The sequence below is a fragment of the Chrysemys picta genome, chromosome 1 (assembly GCF_011386835.1).
Source record: "Chrysemys picta bellii isolate R12L10 chromosome 1, ASM1138683v2, whole genome shotgun sequence".
In the NCBI taxonomy this organism is placed as follows: domain Eukaryota; kingdom Metazoa; phylum Chordata; order Testudines; family Emydidae; genus Chrysemys; species Chrysemys picta.
The window spans coordinates 131,313,209-131,331,702 of record NC_088791.1 but is presented as its reverse complement, the minus strand read 5'-3'; the positions used below and the strand labels follow the sequence as shown (position 1 = coordinate 131,331,702).

The 18,494-nt window shown below is 40.8% G+C and overlaps 1 protein-coding gene across 14 annotated transcripts in view; it reads right to left on the bottom strand.

Annotated features, from left to right (window-relative positions):
- The window catches only part of CCDC91 (coiled-coil domain containing 91), a 341,267-nt gene that overhangs the window by 59,917 nt on the left and 262,856 nt on the right, over window positions 1–18,494 (bottom strand). For 3 of the 14 annotated variants that reach the window (XM_065570761.1, XM_005290098.5, XM_065570714.1), the window contains one exon: window positions 15,340–17,806. The exons of the other annotated variants lie outside the window; for them this stretch is intronic. In XM_065570761.1, the coding sequence (XP_065426833.1) occupies window positions 17,723–17,806 (84 nt within the window). In that variant the 3' untranslated portion in view covers window positions 15,340–17,722. Of the gene's footprint in view, window positions 1–15,339; window positions 17,807–18,494 lie in introns of those variants that run through there. 14 annotated transcript variants of the gene reach the window in all.

Here is an 18,494-nt window from a genome sequence, read left to right as displayed (position 1 = left end):
AGCACCGGCGCCGGCAGCCATGTTGTTCTCTGTGCCGGGCAGGTGCCCGGCCACGGCTTCTCTCTGGCTTCAAGAGGAGCCGCGGCCCCACGCCTGCCGGGGACAGAGAGTTCCAGGGCTGCGGGCGCTGGTGCTCACTGTCCCCGGCAGGCGCAGGGAAGCAGCTTCTCTCCCCTGCCTGGCACTAGGCAGGGGCACATCAATGTCCCGGCAGCCATCATGGCGTTGGGGACCACTGGTACAGTACATACAGTACTGTATTACTGTGTGTCTTAAGGGGGGCCAAATTGTGATCGCGTTATAGGCGATTTCGCGTTATGGCGGGGTGCCTTATTGCGGGGTTTGACTGTATAAAAAAGAGCAATGTGATACCTCCATAAACAGATCTTCAAAAGGACTTAGCCAGTTTTGTAAAGGTTTTTTGAGGGTAAGTCAAATAAAACTCATCCAAAAGAGAAACAAACCTTAGTTTGGGGATCCCTATTGCAGAAACCCAGTCTGCTCAGTGACCAAACTAGAACTCTTTTCTCGAAGTTGAATTTAAAATCATAGCAGATTTTCGTCAGCTTTATCAAGACCATATTAACATTCATGACATTGAGGATAGGGCCAAATGTGTTCAAGCCTCACACAAACATGATGACAAAGGACTGCAGAGACAATAGTCTAAATTCAGCTGATTCATGGGAGACAAAGAGCTGCCAAATAAATTGGACTGGAGCTAGTCTTTAAACTCAATTCATACAAATAAGAAAAGTAGTTGTCATGGATATACAGAATCTGTGCTATGCCCGGGTCTTTAAACAGTCTCCTGGGAGTAACCTCTTTAGTGTGCCAGACCCCAAGGGTCCACACTTTTCCACAAGAGCAGACCACCCAGCCTCAATGACTCCTATACTGAGCCTTCTGGCTTGCACATCCATTGCTTTCCATGGCTCTCAACAAGTCCAACTGAGAGCAGACATATGAGAAAAGCTTTATCTTCTAGGGAGCACTGCAACCAGCAGAGTATTTGCCATGAAACAGTACAGCCTTTTCAAAACAAGTTAACATTTATTAATCACATGGAATACACTATGCAAAAGTCCTCAGGTTAGCATGGAAAAAAGGTCAGCTTAAGATAGAATCCACATTGGCAGAAGTAATGGCTTTGCCATGCCATGATTCGCTGAGATCCCTCCTAGCTCTCTTCCCATGTGTATACCTGTAAGACCCCCGTTTATTCAACCTTAGGAGCAACCTACTCATACCTGTCCGCCCTTTGTTGCCAACTGTGGTCTTTTCACTCTGCTTCTCTACATAGTGTTAGAGGAAGTCACCTCTTCTTGGCTGTCCCAGTAGCCCAGTGTTAATGGTCCAGTTCTTGGCTCTTGAATTGTCAACACAGGGTCTTCCATTCATGTTTGTAGATTCCTTTCAGTTCATGTTTATATATCTTGTCTCCAACCAGATGGCTTACGCGGCATTGTGACATCCCTCATTCCCTTATACACTAAATATATAGCATTACAAAGCACACTGGGAAACTGACACATGCAGATGGATCATTTAAATATTACCAAAATTTCTACATTTATCACAGCGGTATTTTAACAGTTTTTGTGTGGACACTGCAAAAGATTCCTGTGGGCTTGTTTGCATCAAGCCACAAACATTTCCATTTGCAATGATGACTTCTTTTTGTAGATTCCTTCCAAGAAGAAAGAAGGAACACAATGTCTCTGGAACTAGGCTGTCAGGGAGAAGCTCCTGCCTTTGGAGGTTCTGAATGATCATCTGTGACCAGTGATAAGAACATATGGATGGCCATACTGTGTCAGACCAATGGTCCATCTAGCCCGGTATCTTCCAACAGTGGCCAATGCCAGGTGCCCCAGAGGGAATGAACAGAACTTAATCATCAAGTGATCCATGCTCTGCCATCTATTCCCAGTTTCTAGCAGTTTCCATCCCTGCCCATGCTCCATGAACGTATCTAGTTCTTTTTTGAACCCTGTTATAATCTTGGCCTTCACAACATCCTCTGGCAAGGAGTTCAACAGGGTGACTGTGCGTTGTGTGAAAAAATACTTCCTTTTGTTTGTTTTAAACCTACCGCCTATTAATTTCATTTGGTGACCCCAAGTTCTTGTGTTATGAGGAGTAAATAACACTTCCTTATTTACTGTCTCCACACCAGTCATGATTTTATAGACCTCTATCATATTTTCCCTTAGTCGTCTCTTTTCCAAGCTGAAAAGTCCCAGTCTTATTAATCTCTCCTCATACAGAAGCTGTTCCATACCCCTAATCATTTCTGTTCCCTTCTCTGGACCTTTCCCAATTCCAATATATCTTTTTTGAGATGGGGTGACCACATCTGCATGCAGTATTCAAGATGTGGGCATACCATGGATTTCTATAGAGGCAATATGATATTTTCTATCCCTTTCTTAATGATTCCCAACATTCTGTTCGCCTTTTTGACTGCTGTGCACAGTGAGTGGATGTTTTCAGAGAACTATCCACAGTGACCCCAAGATTTCTTTCTTGAGTGGTAACAGCTAATTTAGACCACATCATTTTATATGTATAGTTGGGATTATGTTTTCCAATGTGCATTACTTTGCATTTATCAACACTGAATTTCATCTGCCAATTTGTTGCTCAGTCACCCAGGTTTGTGAGATCCTTTTGTAGCTCTTTGCCGTCTGCTTGGGACTTAACTATCTTGAATAGTTTTGTATCATCTTTACTATAGTTTCAACCAGTTTGTCTGGTACTGAAGTCAGGCTCACCGGCCTGTAATTGCTGGGATCACCTCTGGAGCCCTTTTTAAAAAATAACTAATGTGATGCTATCTCCAGTTATTTGGTACAGACTCTGATTTAAATGATAGGTTACAAACTACAGTTAGTAGTTCTGCAATTTTACATTCGAGTTCCTTCAGAATTCTTGGGTGAATACCATCTGGTCCTGGTGACTTATTACTGTTTACTTTATCTATTTGTTCCAAAACCTCCTTTAATGATATCTCAATGTGGGACAGTTCCACAGATCTGTCATCTAAAAAGAATGGCTCAGGTTTGGGAATCTCCCTCACATCCTCAGCCGTGAAGACCGATGCAAAGAATTCATTTTCCACAATGGCCTTATCGTCGGGTGCTCCTTTAGCATCTTCATGATCTAGTGGCCCCGCTGGTTGTTTAGCAGGCTTCCTGCTTCTGGTGTACTTAGGGTTTTTTTGCTATTATTTTTGAGTTTTGGCTAGCTGTTCTTCAAATTCCTTTTTGGCCTTCCTAACTATATTTTTAAATTTTACTTGCCAGAGGTTATGCTCTTTTCTATTTTTCTCACTAGGATTTAACATCCACTTTTTAAAGGGTGCCTTTTTGCCTCTCACTGCTTCTTTTACTTTGTTGTTTAGACATAGTGGCACTCTTTTGGTTCTTTTACTATGTTTTTTAATTTGGGGTATACATTTAAGTTGAGCCTCTATTATGGTGTCTTTAAAAAGTTTCCATGCAGCTTGCAGGGATTTCACTTTTGGCACTGTACCTTTTAATTTCTGTTTAACTAACTTCCTCATTTTTGTGTAGTTCCCCTTTCTGAAATGTAATGCTACAGTGTTGGGCTGCTGCAGTGTTTTCCCCACCACAGGGATGTTAAATTTAATGAGACTGGCCACCAACATCTGAAGTAGGAGGGAGAACCTTTCCACGCCATTCAGACGCTATTAACTTTATTGAACGCTACCCCACTTTGGTCAAGATGTTTGTTACCAGAAATAATAGAGAATAGGTACACAGGAACTTTCCTTCCAAGCAGATGGAGAAGATGAACACTTGCTACAGTTGTCTTTTCCCAGTGCGAAAGGCATACCATCAGTATTTGCTTCTTCAAGTGAGTGGCAAAGACATCAGCTTTCAATTTCTTCCAAAGGTAGGTTACTACAAATATTGTTTCAACATCAGACCAAATATTTGTACTATGGTCTGGCTCTGAAAAATCCTCTTCACTAGACTTCTGCCCTGAAGCTTGATCTGGGACTGGAAAGTTTTGAGCTGAGACATTTCAAGCTGTGTGCCAAACCTATGTATCACAATAGTCTCTCCGGACAATATAGGAATTTAGAAAGTTTATTATGAATCACAGTGACTGTACCATCCAATTGGAGACAGAGAGTGATTCTTCAATTTCTACCTTGTGAGGTCTTTGATTGGTCAATCATCCCAATAGGGAAACACATCTACTTTCACATGATGGAAGTGTATCATGAACCTTGACAACCATTTTATAACACTGGTCTACAATTTTTGAGACGTCGTCTGCTTCAGAGATAAAATGTGCTATTTATTATGTATTTTGATGTGCTGAATTCAAATATGACAATTAAAACAACTGATGGGCTACTGTTTCTAAGATATTTAAGTTTTTACATTTTATGTCTATGTATATTGTGTAGATAGTACAGTTTTAATCATAAATTGTAAACCTAGGTCTTTTCATGTGTTTATGGTTGCTTTACATGATAATATTTCACCTGTCCTGTTTATGTAACACTTTAAAAATCAGCAAAAGGGTTATATAAATAAAATTTATTATGAAACAAAAGGCAAAAAAACTATTATGTACATAGTTTAGTCCTATTCAGTGTCTACTCGGCGCTTCTTGGCTTGTCTCTTGTATTCATTAAATGGAGCATCTCTTGTCACTGTCCAGCAATAGTCACCTGCCAGGAGATTCCACTGCTGTAGTCTGGAGCCCAACAGCTCTGCCTTACTCTTGGGTAGTTCCAAATCCCTGACAAGGTCAGTCAGTTCACCTTGTGCTTTGAGGTGTGGTTCAGAGGAGGAGGATGGGAGAAAATGTGGGTCCTGTGACATTGATGGTTCAGGACCAGAAGTTTCATCCTCTTCCTCGTCTGACTCAAGTGAGAATGATTCTGGTGCATCAGGAACCGGCAGTCCTTCTCTGTGGGGTACTGGGCGTATAGCTGATGGAATGTTTGGATAATGCACAGTCCACTTTTTCTTCTTTGACACATCTTTCCCAACTGGAGGCACCATGCAGAAGTAACAATTGCTGGTATGATCTGTTGGCTCTCTCCAAATCATTGGCACTGCAAAAGGCATAGATTTCCTTTTCCTGTTCAACCACTGGCGAAGATTTGTTGCACAAGTGTTGCAGCATATGTGTGGGGCCCACGTCTTGTCCTGATCTCCAATTTTGCAGCCAACATAAAGGTGATAGGCTTTCTTAACCATAGTGGTTATACTGCGCTTTTGTGATGCAAAAGTCACTTCACCACAAACATAGCAGAAGTTATCTGCACTGTTCACACAAGTACGAGGCATCTCTGCTCACTTTGGCTAAACAGAAATAAATTGCATCATCATGTATGACCCAATACCAGCTTCAGATTGCATCATTCATTGTTTTGCCTAAAAAGCAAGTACTGTCCAAACCCAGTCATAGATTTATTCATAGATCCAGTCAAAGATGTATTTTAGTCATTTTTGGTTTAAATTGAGATCCCTTCCCTTTATAACTCACTTATCCTCCGCCATTCCCAAGTCAAGGGTCATATATACTGACCCAATAGCATAGCTTGAAAACTAGAGCCAATCAACAATTTTAAGCATCATTTTCGTTCTCAGTGACCCAGAATTAGTAAAGTTTGACTACATTTATTTCAGAAACATTTTGGCTGTAGAGCAGTGTAATTTCCCAAGCTGCTAATGCCAGCTCAAAAAGCAAGAATGAAAACAAAGTCAATGCTGTTCCACTAACACAAATGTGGAATACTTACTTTCATATTGCGTGAATGGCGAGGTCCACACTCTGGGGACTTCAGCTTTGATATTTGCATACATTGTGAAGCTAATTTTCTGGGCCTAATAGGCAGCAGTTCTTGTGCACATGCAGCAAGCACAGAGCACCAAGTCAGGGCTTCCAGTGAAATAATTTGACTAAGACTTCTGGTTCAAAGACAAAATTCTCTGAGATACTATGAGCCAGTTTTCTCACTGGATTTATGACAGTCCCATCCCATCTCCTAGAACTGGAAGGGACCTTGAAAGGTCATCGAGTCCAGCCCCCTGCCTTCACTAGCAGGACCAAGTACTGATTTTGCCCCAGATCCATAAATGGCCCCCTCAAGGATTGAACTCACAACCCTAGGTTTAGTAGGTCAATGCTCAAACCACTGAGCTATCAGTCCTTTAGGGATGTCTCTGTGAGGGTTTTCAGGTGCTTCCTTCAAAGCTTAATGGCTCTAAGATGACAGTTCAAAGCAGATCAGACAGCCATATTCATTAAGATCAGTTCCCAAGTACATGTGAGGACAGACATATTGTATACAAGGTATAAAGGACCAAACATATTAATGCCGGGGGATTTCTTGTACATCTTAAATATCCAGATTTTTTAAGATGTTATTCATTCCACTATAAAACACTATCTTTTGTAGTCTTAATTACAATGTTTTTACTAATGGATATGGGTCTATGCATGTAACAAACCAGCTGAGGACGTTTCTATGATAAACAGAATATTTAATGTGAACTGAAATCTCAAGAGACACATCCATAATCCATTAGCTATCTTTCAGTTACTTTATGCAAACACCCATATTATATTACTAATATATTCTAGTTCCTTTGTGCTTTAATTTGTGAACTTCTTTTAGATACGGTAACTCCTCACTTAACATCATCCCGGTTAATGTTGTTTTGTTATTATATCGCTGATCTATTAGAGAACATACTAGTTTAAAGTTGCACAATGTTTGCTTATAACGTTGTTTGGCCGCCGTCTGCTAGCGGCTAGGAGCTTGGAACCAGGGTGGGTCAGCAGCCCCCATATCAGCTCCCCCCCACGCCTCCCACCTGCTGGTGGGCCCCGCAGTCAGCAACCCCCCCATCCCTCCCCGTGCCTCCTGCCAGCAGCAATCAGCTGTTTTGTGGTGTTCAGGAGGCTCTGGGGGACAGGGGGAGGAGTGAGGACGCGGTGCGCAGCCTCCCCCCTTCTCCCAGAGCCTCCGGAACACCACGAAACAGCTCATTGCTGCGGGCGGGCGTTGCGGGGAGGGAGGAAGGGAACGGCTGTGCACTGCATCCTTGCTCCTCTCCCTGAGCCTCCTGAATGCCATAAAACAGCTCGTAGCTGTGGGCAGGAGGCACAGGGACACTGTGTGCCATGTCCTTGCTCCTCCCACCTTCCCCCACCAGCCTCCTGAATGCCGCAAAACAGTTGATTGCTGCGGGCCAGAGGTGTGCAGCCTCCCTCCCTGCGCCTCCTGCCCGCAGCAATGAGCTGTTTCGTGGTGTTCAGGAGGTTCAGGGGGAAAAGGGGGAGAAGCGAGGACGCAGCATGCTGTGGGGGGGCGAGCCTGGGGCAGAGCCGGGGGGTTGAGCACCCCCTGGCACTTTGGAAAGCCGGCACCTGTGCAGCCGTGCATGCGCCGTCCGGAAGAGGGAGCAGTGCGCTCCAACGGGATAGCATGGGTTCATCATCACGTTCTGTTTCTGCAGGGAAGTGTTTGTAGCCGCTGCTGAGCATCTATTGTGGCTCCTCCCTACTGCCTCCCTCAGTGCTGCCTTGTAGAATGTGAGGCTACATTAACAATAACGTGTTAACCCTTGAGGGCTCAGCCGAGTGCTAGTTCATCATTTAGCAGCAAGGCATTACCTGGGAAATATCCCACCTGATATCAACACTGTTGCTTTAGGAGAAGCTCAGGGAGCTCATGAGCAGGTCCCCAGACAATCCTCTGACTAGAACGTGTTTGAAACGTATACTGTGTATGTATATAATGTCTTTTGTCTGGCGAAAAAAAATTCCCTGGAACCTAACCCACCCTGTTTACATTAATTCTTATGGGGAAATTGGATTTGCATAACATTGTTTCACGTAAAGTCGCATTTTTCTAGAACATAACTATGAAGTTAAATGAGGTGTTACTGTAAATCAAATCTGAAGAACTAAATGATTAAATCAACTTGTCCACTGGCTTTCTATGTTATGCTTATCTTGAATAATGAATGATTTACTATTTCTGATAGTCACTTCTCCAGTAACTATGAAGTCTATATTATAATGTCTACACCAGACGGAAACAGTTGTACAGAAATCATTCTACACCATTTGCTGATTCTAAATTCTCATGGAAAAATTAAGCGATGAGTTTTCTTGAGTACAGCAACCAGGAACTGATGTAGATGATGAGACTTGGCTAATCCCTTAAACATAAAATGCACCCAGGGCTTCTGATGCCACTTGTAAAGAGAAGTTTCATCTATTTTTCTCTTAAACAGAAAATTTGTTACCTGATTATTTCCTTTCTGGGCTGACCTCTCTCTTTGCCCAGACTGTTTGGACTGTGGCTTTGTGCAACTGCCAGAGGCAGCTCATACATGACCCAAGGCTCTGAAGCTTACTCATGGCCCTTCCACCCATTGACCCAATAGAAAAGAACTTCCAATGTGATATTAAATCACTGTAAACTTAATAGACTAATTTAAACTTGTAATTGCAATCTTTTATCTATAACTGCTGTGGACTCTACACATGACTCAGGATCTGAGCTCATTTGAAGTAATCCCTTGAGAACTTATCCGGTGTGAGGCAGGGTATGGGAAACAGGTTAGTGTCCAACAGGAAATCTATTTAGGTAATAAATGTTTCATTGTGGTGCAATCTCTCCTCCAATCAAGGCTATCTGTGCAAGCAGTAAGGCTGCAAGCAGTGAGGAAAATGTAGTAGAGAGGAAGTGATTTAAAAAAGTGTTTTCCTTTCTCTACAGCTAAGCAACTGATTACCCAGGGATCACTGGTGGCAGCACCTTCCTGCAAAGAGTTTTTCTGTGGAGGACTGTAGTTCACCACAGTAGTATTTGATACAAACATTCACGGAAGTTCAGGTGGCATGTTTGCAGATTTCTTCTTTCATGGATGCTGCTCTTTTCCCCCCAGAAAGCAGCCACAGGTCATGTTGAGTGGGATCTGATTCACAGTGGAATAGGTTACCCTCTGTGATGCAGTGCTTGTTACAGAGAGTCTAGATGTCTTAGGATAAAGACATTTTGGATGAAAACAACAAACAATGAGAATGATTTCATAACTTGGTCTGTTCACTTTAGAGATAGGTTTACTGCCCTTGTCACAAGAAGCTTATGCTGTGCTCTGTCTTTCTGACATTGTGGCTTTTGGAAAAACAGCATATTATTCCCCTTGAAGATATGGAAAACTCAACTTTAGATAGGAATGATTTGGGAGTACAATGCACAATCTTGCCCTTATGAAATATGCAAGTAGGGTTTGTGTCTTTCTAGGGCAAAGTCTCTGAGCCTCACCTTGATAGTGAAATGCTGCTAAGCAGCATGTTTGGATTCAAATATGGGGAATTTAAAGAGACTGATGTCAATCCCTCAAAGGGGAGATCTACAAGGTGTTGTAGCGCCATATTCAGATGACAGGTAGGAAAGACAGATGTGCCTATAGGCGTGCTGCCCTGAAGAACCATGAAGGGAGTGGTTCCATTGTGTAATTATATCAATATTATGCGCTTTACTTTTATGACTTGAGTAAATGGTGCACAGTTCAAAGTCTAAGTCTAGACCTCCTGAAGAAAGTCTGCCACTTGATGAGGAGAATGCAGATGAGTACAGCTCTTCTGAGGGAAGATGCAGATCCTTGGGAAGTTGAAGTAGGCTGAGAAGAACCAGACACAAACCTTGGGGGATGGATGCAAAGATAGTGATAATCAAGCTAGCCCAGTACAGACAGTTTGATAAGAAGTGTGAGAATACTTACAAGGGGAGATAGATTCAATGTTTGTAATGGCTCAGCCATTCCCAGTCCTTATTCATACTAACCCACAGAATCCCCCCTACCAGCACTACAATAAAAAGGATTCTGCGTGGACTCCTCCGGACGGTCGAAACAACAGACTGGATTTCTACATAGATTGCTTCCGTCAACGTGCAAAGGCTGAAATTGTGGAAAAGCAACATCACTTGCCCCATAACCTCAGCCATGCTGAACACAACGCCATCTACAGCCTCAGAAACAACCCTGACATCATAATCAAAAAGGCTGACAAAGGAGGTGCTGTCGTCATCATGAATAAATTGGAATATGACCAAGAGGCTGCTAGACAGCTCTCTAACACCACATTCTACAGGCCATTATCCTCTGATCCCACTGAGGATTACCTAAAGAAACTACACCATCTGCTAAAAAAACTCCCTGACAAAGCACAGGAACAAATCTGTACAGACACATGCCTAGAACCCCGACCAGGGACATTCTATTTGCTACCCAAGATCCATAAACATGGAAATCCTGGATGCCCCATCATCTCAGGCATTGGCACCCTAACATCAGGCTTGTCTGGTTATGTGGACTCTCTCCTCAGACCCTACGCTACCAGCACTCCCAGCTATCTTCGAGACATGACTGACTTCCTGAGGAAACTACAATCCATCGGTGATCTTCCAGAAAACACCATCCTAGCCAATATGGACGTAGAAGCCCTCTACACCAATATTCCACACAAAGAAGGACTACAAGCTATCAGGAACAATATCCCTGATAATGTCACAGCTAACCTGGTGACTGAACTTTGTGACTTTGTCCTCACCCACAACTATTTCACATTTGGGGACAATATATACCTTCAAGTCAGCGGCACTGCTATGGGTACCCGCATGGTCCCACAGTATGCCAACATTTTTATGGCTGACTTAGAACAACGCTTCCTTAGCTCTCATCCCCTAACGCCCCTACTCTACTTGCGCTACATTGATGACATCTTCATCATCTGGACCCATGGAAAAGAAGCCCTTGAGGAATTTCACCATGATTTCAATAATTTCCATCCCACCATCAACCTCAGCCTAGATCAATCAACACAAGCGGTCCATTTCCTGGACACCACTGTGCTAATAAGCGATGGTCACATAAATACCACCCTATACCGGAAACCTACTGACCGCTACACTTACCTACATGCCTCCAGCTTCCATCCAGGACACACCACACGATCCATTGTCTACAGCCAAGCTCTAAGATATAACCGCATTTGCTCCAATCCTTCAGATAGAGACAAGCATCTACAAGATCTCTATCAAGCATTCTTAAAACTACAATACCCACCTGCTGAAGTGAAAAAACAGATTGACAGAGCCAGACGAGTACCTAGAAGTCACCTCCTACAAGACAGGCCCAACAAAGAAAATAACAGAACACCACTAGCTGTCACCTTCAGCCCCCAACTAAAACCTCTCCAGCGCATCATCAGAGATCTACAACCTATCCTGAAAGATGATCCTTTACTCTCACAGATCTTGGGAGACAGACCTGTCCTCGCTTACACACAACCCTCCAACCTAAAGCAAATACTCACCAGGAACCATACATCACTGAACAAAAACACTGACCCAGGAACCTATCCTTGTAACAAAGCCCGATGCCAACTCTGTCCACATATCTATTCAAGTGACATCATCATAGGACCTAATCACATCAGCCATACCATCAGGGGCTCGTTCACCTGCACATCTACCAATGTGATATATGCCATCATGTGCCAGCAATGCCCCTCTGCCATGTACATTGGCCAAACCGGACAATCTCTCTGCAAAAGAATTAATGGACACAAATCTGACATCAGGAATCATAATACTCAAAAACCAGTGGGAGAACACTTTAACCTGTTTGGTCATTCTATGACAGACCTGCGGGTGGATATTTTACAACAGAAAAACTTCAAAAACAGACTCCAACGAGAGACTGCTGAGCTGGAATTGATATGCAAACTAGATACAATCAACTCAGGATTGAATAAGGACTGGGAATGGCTGAGCCATTACAAACATTGAATCTATCTCCCCTTGTAAGTATTCTCACACTTCTTATCAAACTGTCTGTACTGGGCTAGCTTGATTATCACTTCAAAAGTTTTTTTCTCTTACTTAATTGGCCTCTCAGGGTTGGTAAGACAACTCCCACCTGTTCATGCTCTCTGTATGTGTGTATATATATCTCCTCAATATATGTTTCACTCTATATGCATCCGAAGAAGTGGGCTGTAGTCCACGAAAGCTTATGCTCTAATAAATTTGTTAGTCTCTAAGGTGCCACAAGTACTCCTGTTCTTTTTGTGGATACAGACTAACACGGCTGCTACTCTGAAACCTGTCATTATTTAATCAGCATGAGCTGTAATGGTAGCCAGAGCTAAAGATACCTGTACTGAGGAAGTCTGTACCAATGAAGATGGTACTAGGCACAATGGTAGTGATGAAGAAACCTCAGCAGATGGAAGTCTATTATCTCGGTGTGGTTCCAAATATTATGAGACAAATGGTATCAATATCACTGGTATTGAGGCAGAGGCACTGGTTGCTGAGGATTGACAATGTAGTACCAGACCAGAAAAGTGTGAGTCAGCTGCTACCAAATATCACGGTATCAGTCAGATTTAGCAGGGACAGGCTTGGACAAGTCAGAAGAATGAATGACTCTGACTTTTTCTTAGCTGGTACTGTGGATGGTGACCGCTGTCAAGCCCCTGCTGAAGATCTCTGCTTCTTTCTGACTCTGGCAACAGGAATTTCTTTTGAGAAGGGACCTCAGGGTCAGAAGCACTCCTCATGGATGTCTTCATTAAAAGAACGTGAAAGGGGCACCATAGGCTTTTTTGCATGCGTTTGGAAAAATATCTATTGAATATTTGTCCGGGATGTGACTTTCCCCTAGACAAAAGAGGCACTTATATATTCATAATTTAAAGGAATAGCTGCCTCACAGGCAGGGCAGGTTTTAAAATAAGAACCTGAGAAAAGTAACTATTAAAACACTAAATCTATTATAGGAAAGGCTACTGGGAAGCAACTTGGCACTATAGGAAATCCACCTGTCATGGGTAGTAAGATGGAATTGAGTGCTGCACCATCCGTTATGACCTGGGGGAATGGGGAGCAAGCACATAAGGTCATGCAGGGCACGTGCATGACCCCAATGGACACTGCTGACCAAAACAATCCTAGCTTGCATGCATGGGACACATACACACTTACAGTGAGAACTGTGTGAACAAAAACTTGAAGAAGAACATTGAGATTTGAGTTGGACAGGGAATCCATAGGCTTCTTTTGTCTACCAATGAAGCAAGTCAACCACTTGGGTTAATATTTTCACTCCCTAGCCCCGCACCCAATTACCTCTCGGAATAGTTCCGTGAATGTAGCAGGAATCTCTGAAGTTCGCCTGGAATTAGTTCTGTGCAAGGAGTCTAGAAATGCCAGTAGTTGCAATCAACAATGAATAGATGACAACTGGTTCTGAGCTATTTTGGAAAATAGGATTTGAAACTTAATGATTTTTCTTCTACATAGAAGACTAGCTACTGACTGTGGTTAAGGAGACAACTATAACTATCTGAACCCGTAAATGATCACAGTCTCTGAAGGGATCAGAAATCTGTTCTGTACATTAATTCATAGGTGCTGGAACTAAGGGTGCTGGCTTGAAGCACCCCTTGGCTTGAAGTTGTTTCCATCATATACAAGGTTTACAGTTTGGGTCAATGGCTCTCAGCACCCCCACTATACAAATTGTTCCAGTTCCCCTGCATTCATTACAAATCTATAATCTTGGGGAAATAACAAGATTTTCTGTGTTGTGAAGACCTGAAGGATGTGGCTCTGATTAGCATATCCACACCTGTGTCTAACGGGTAAAAAAGAACATCTGTATGCTTGCTGTACCCAAGAGTTCTCCTTTACTATTTAATTTTAGGATTGTTTTATTGTGTATTATTTGTTTATTGCTTACTTGTTATACTGACATGTGATTAGTGCTATATGAATTATTAATAAAATATTACCAGGCTAATCTACTTTTTAAAGGAACGGGCCCATTCATATTCAGGATATTCTAACTTAGAGCCATCAAATAAGAATTTTTTAACAATTGTAATGATTGTTTAAATTTAAGTTACTACTTCGATTAAAATAAGCACATATGGTTATGTTGATAATGGCATGTATACAATTTTTGTAGAATTTATAATTCAACCACAAGGAAGGAGGACTTCTGCAGCAAGTGGCTTCCTTTTTTAACTCTGATTGTTTCTATAAAACTTAATTTTGAATACAACTTTCCAGCACACTAGCCCATTGCCTTTTAATGTACAAAAGTTAGTGTCCTTTAGAATCTGGGTCCCAATGCAGAAGAATAATTCTTGAGATTTATTAAAAAACAAAAAAACAAAAGTATTACACTTGGTTTTAGAAATCATTCCTTGGATGTGAGCATTTGTTGCTTCTTGGATGCTTCCTTCCTTCTTCATAGCCTGCTCATGTGTAATGGTCTCATTTCTGGGATGGGTTGGAAAACACTATTTTCTAATCCAAGGCCATAGGTCTTTATAAACCAAAAACTCTTCCTCCCTCAGGGATATGTCAGGGGATGTGGTCTTTCCTGTCTCCTTTTTCTAAAAGCCTCAAAGCTTGAGGTATCTTTTATTAATTTCAGTATGTTATATGTGATATTACACTGGCTATACATATGAAAAGGAAGTTATTTTCAGGATTTTATTTTTTCATTTTTAAAGCAGTTAAAATTGGTGTCTTATATAGATACCATAGGCATTTGGAAAGATTCTAGATGATAAAATTTTAAAAAGAGAAAAGTCTCTCTTTAAAAACGGTGATTATATAGAGTAATCTGAAAGTGAGTGAGGACAGTTGTAACAGTTCTTAATATTGTATATTACTATAAAAATTTAACATATAAAGGATTCTTAATATTATTCTAAATTAGAACCAGATTTATGAATTTTCAATAAGTTGTAACATTTTGATAATCATAACAAAAGACTAATTTTCTTTCTGGTTTTTCTGTCATACCTACTTTCTTTTCCTTTTTTGGGTAATGAATATTATATTGGGATTTTCAAGATCTCTAGAAAAAAGAAGAACAGGAGTACTTGTGGCACCTTAGAGACTAGGTCTCTAAGGTGCCACAAGTACTCCTGTTCTTCTTTTTGCGGATACAGACTAACACGGCTGCTACTCTGAAAAAAGATCTCTAGACAAGCTCTCACTGAGAATTAAGTGCAGAATAAATTAAGCCTTCCTCAGTTTTACTCACTAGGAAAAATTATTTTGGAACATTAAAACTTCAAGTTGACACACAATTCTGGGTTGCTATTACTACCACTTTGTAGTAATAGCAGACACAGAGACTTTTTCAAGAATCCATGTATGAGGATATCTGTAAATGTTAGATTTTTTTTAGCGACTTATCACAAACTACACAAGTTGATAAAACAGATATTAGACTGAAACAAAAATTTAAAAAATCATTTAATCAGTATGTCCAGCAGTGAGTTATAAGTTACTTTGAACATTGGTTATACAGAACGGTTATTGTAAGGAAAGAAATTTATTTTATACAATTTCAAAATAAACTGACGCTTCTGAACAAGATTCTGTTTATGGATCTTTTCCTGAAGCACTTAATCATTGCTAACCAAGTGGAAATACTGCTCTGCCCACGTCCTCTGCTTTGAAGGACTTTAAACATTTTTATAAACAGCAAGGAAGTGTACTCTTACACACTGTATGCTACCCATTAGTGGGTGGAACCGGATCTTCCTCTGATATTTGAAGAAAAATGGCAATATGATCTCTCTGAACTTCAGCCAGTAAATGGAAGTAAAACCTGTGCTTTCTCTGAGGGTCCATCTAGGAATCCCTCCCAAAGTTATTGCCATTTAGTATAGTTAATAAGGTATATTTCTCATTCTGACAGGTGCTCCAGCCTTGACCAGAGATCCGTTCACACTGCCTCTGATGTAGCCATCTCAAAAGCTACTTTTGCCAAATGATTTGGGGTTATACACATTTTCCAATTTGAATGGCAATGCAAACAGACTTCACAAAACTTGCACCAGGAATAGCTAGCCCTCCTTAGCTGTATCCTTTCTGAACAGGCATGTGAGGCAACTGATCAATAAGTAATACAAAACCCCCCACTTGTATTCAGCATTTTGACATTCAAGACTGGAATTCATTATGGAATGAATGAAAACTCCACTCTTACAAGATAAATTGAAGGAAAGATTGATTCTGTCAAGGATATAATTTTCATTGTCTCCTTGATAAGTATTTCAAGGATTAGATGCATTTGAATTTTCTTGTCTTATACTTAATACTCTGTTTTGATTCAGAGACACTATTGCCCAGCTACTTTTAGTTTATATAATAAATATCTTTCTCATTTCATCTAAATGTAATATGATGTGAAATTACAGTAACTCCTCACTTAACATTGTAGTTATGTTCCTGAAAAATGACTTTAAGCGAAACGATGTTAAGCGAATCCAATTTCCTCATAAGAATTAATGTAAATGGGGCGGGGGGAAGGCTAGGTTCCAGGGAATTTTTTTTTTGCCAGACAAAAGGCATCATATACATTTTAAACATTTTTAAACAAGCAATTTAATACATGTACAGTATAAGTTTTAAACAATTTTAATCAAGCAATTTAATATAGGTATTAAACAGGTTGGCAGCCCCCCATCAGGTCCCCTACATCCCACCCAGTGCTTCCCGCCCGTCGGCAGACCCCGCGGATCAGCGCCTTCCCCCTGCTCCTCCCACCTCCTGCCCGCGGCAATCAGCTGTCTTGCGGCATTCAGGAGGCTGGGTGGAGGAGCGAGGACGCGGCACATGTTCTGCCCCCTCCCCTCAGCCTCCTGACCGCCAAAAAACTGCTCATTGCCACAGGCAGGAGGCATGGGAGGGAGGGGGGAGGCTGCGATATTTGGCCCAAGATTTTAATATGAATTTTATACTAATTTCTGTAAGTCTCACAAGAGGCGAGATAGCTTTATAGTAGTAAGACAATAAAACAATGGGAAGAGATCTCCATGAAGCAACTATGTCTATAAATTATTTTTTGGGGGGAAAAATCCATTTTTTCTGATGTAAATGGAAATCCATATACCAAGGGATGAAATGGAGATGAGCTGTTTTAGATTTGCCAGATAAAAAAATTCAAGGGATGTGTTAGTTTGCCAAAACCTTTTCTTCATTCTAAATATCTTTTGTGGTGACTAGCTTCCAAATAAAAATGTAATAATACTTTTCACATGAAACTTTTTAATGACTTATGGAAAATAAAGTTCAGAAGGCAGTTTAGATCTTAAAAATGTGAAGAAAGGAAGAATAATCAATGATGTTTGAAGCACACAGACTTTTGCAGATGTTATGGCTAACACCCTGAAAAAACAGCCTAGGTTTTTAAGTTTGATGTCTTCACTGATCATAGCGAATGCACAGTAAATGTTAACGCAAGCAATAAATACTAAATTGACAACGGTTTATTATTGGGTCAACATCTTTTGAGCCTTTTGTAAAGGATGTAGTTAATTGATTAATATTCTGTTTTTTGTAAAGTGGGAAAATTGCTGATACTACTACATGGATTCTTACAATATTTACTTGTAAACCTCAGTGTAAAAAAAGATTTTAGTACTGAATGAGCACAACACTATGATGGCTGATGAGAATTACATTGTGTTTACTTCTTATAAAAGTACTGTAGCAAATCTTTTGCACAGATGTAGTAAACAGAATTTGTGGAATCCATTCTGGTAGCTGAGATGGTGCTTATGACTACTGGGGAAAGTTATTATTTTAAATATCCTTTTCTAAGCAGCCAAGTCATCATCTTGAAGGTTTGATTTGATGGAGGAACCATCTGATATTTTTTTTTATTGCTTTTTGTATTTTCCAGATGGAAATAAAGATCTGTGGAGGAACAATGAAAACCATGGTACTCTTGGTGTCTAGGCAACTATTACGATTATTTTGGTAGCCAAATTTTTGGCCAGATACTTATCTCAATAATTTTAAAATAAACTAATGAACCTGTGATAAAAGAACTGTTTTTGAAAGAGATGGGAAATGCACCTGCAAATGAGATGGAAATGGAGCCCTTGAGTCTTTTCATGTAGAACAAGGAAACATCATGAGAACTCAATAGAAGACATGTGAGATCTTTAGTAGACTTTCACTTTTGATCCAGACATTCAACTATTTTATGCTAATTTCCAATTTTTTCTGCTGGATACGGCTTTGACTACATTTGTTTTGGGAAGGCCATATTTTCTAAACAACAACAACTGTTGCTGACAGTGAGGATTTTGCACTAGACAGCTTAGTTGGTGGTCCAGGTAGTTTGTTTATCTGAGATGTGAATTATTTTAACAGAGACTGCTATTTTATGTGGTATCATTTATTCCATAATTGGCCTTTTGTGATTGATCAATTTAGTCAAGATACAAATGAGCTCAGACAAGTTTTCCCCGGGCATTGGTCTCACCTTCCCTGTCAACAAACCCAATATTGCTAAAACTAACCTCCAGCCATAAGATAATGACAGAGAACTCATCCAATACTGCTCTTGGACTGATCAGCAAGTAATACTTTTGAAGTT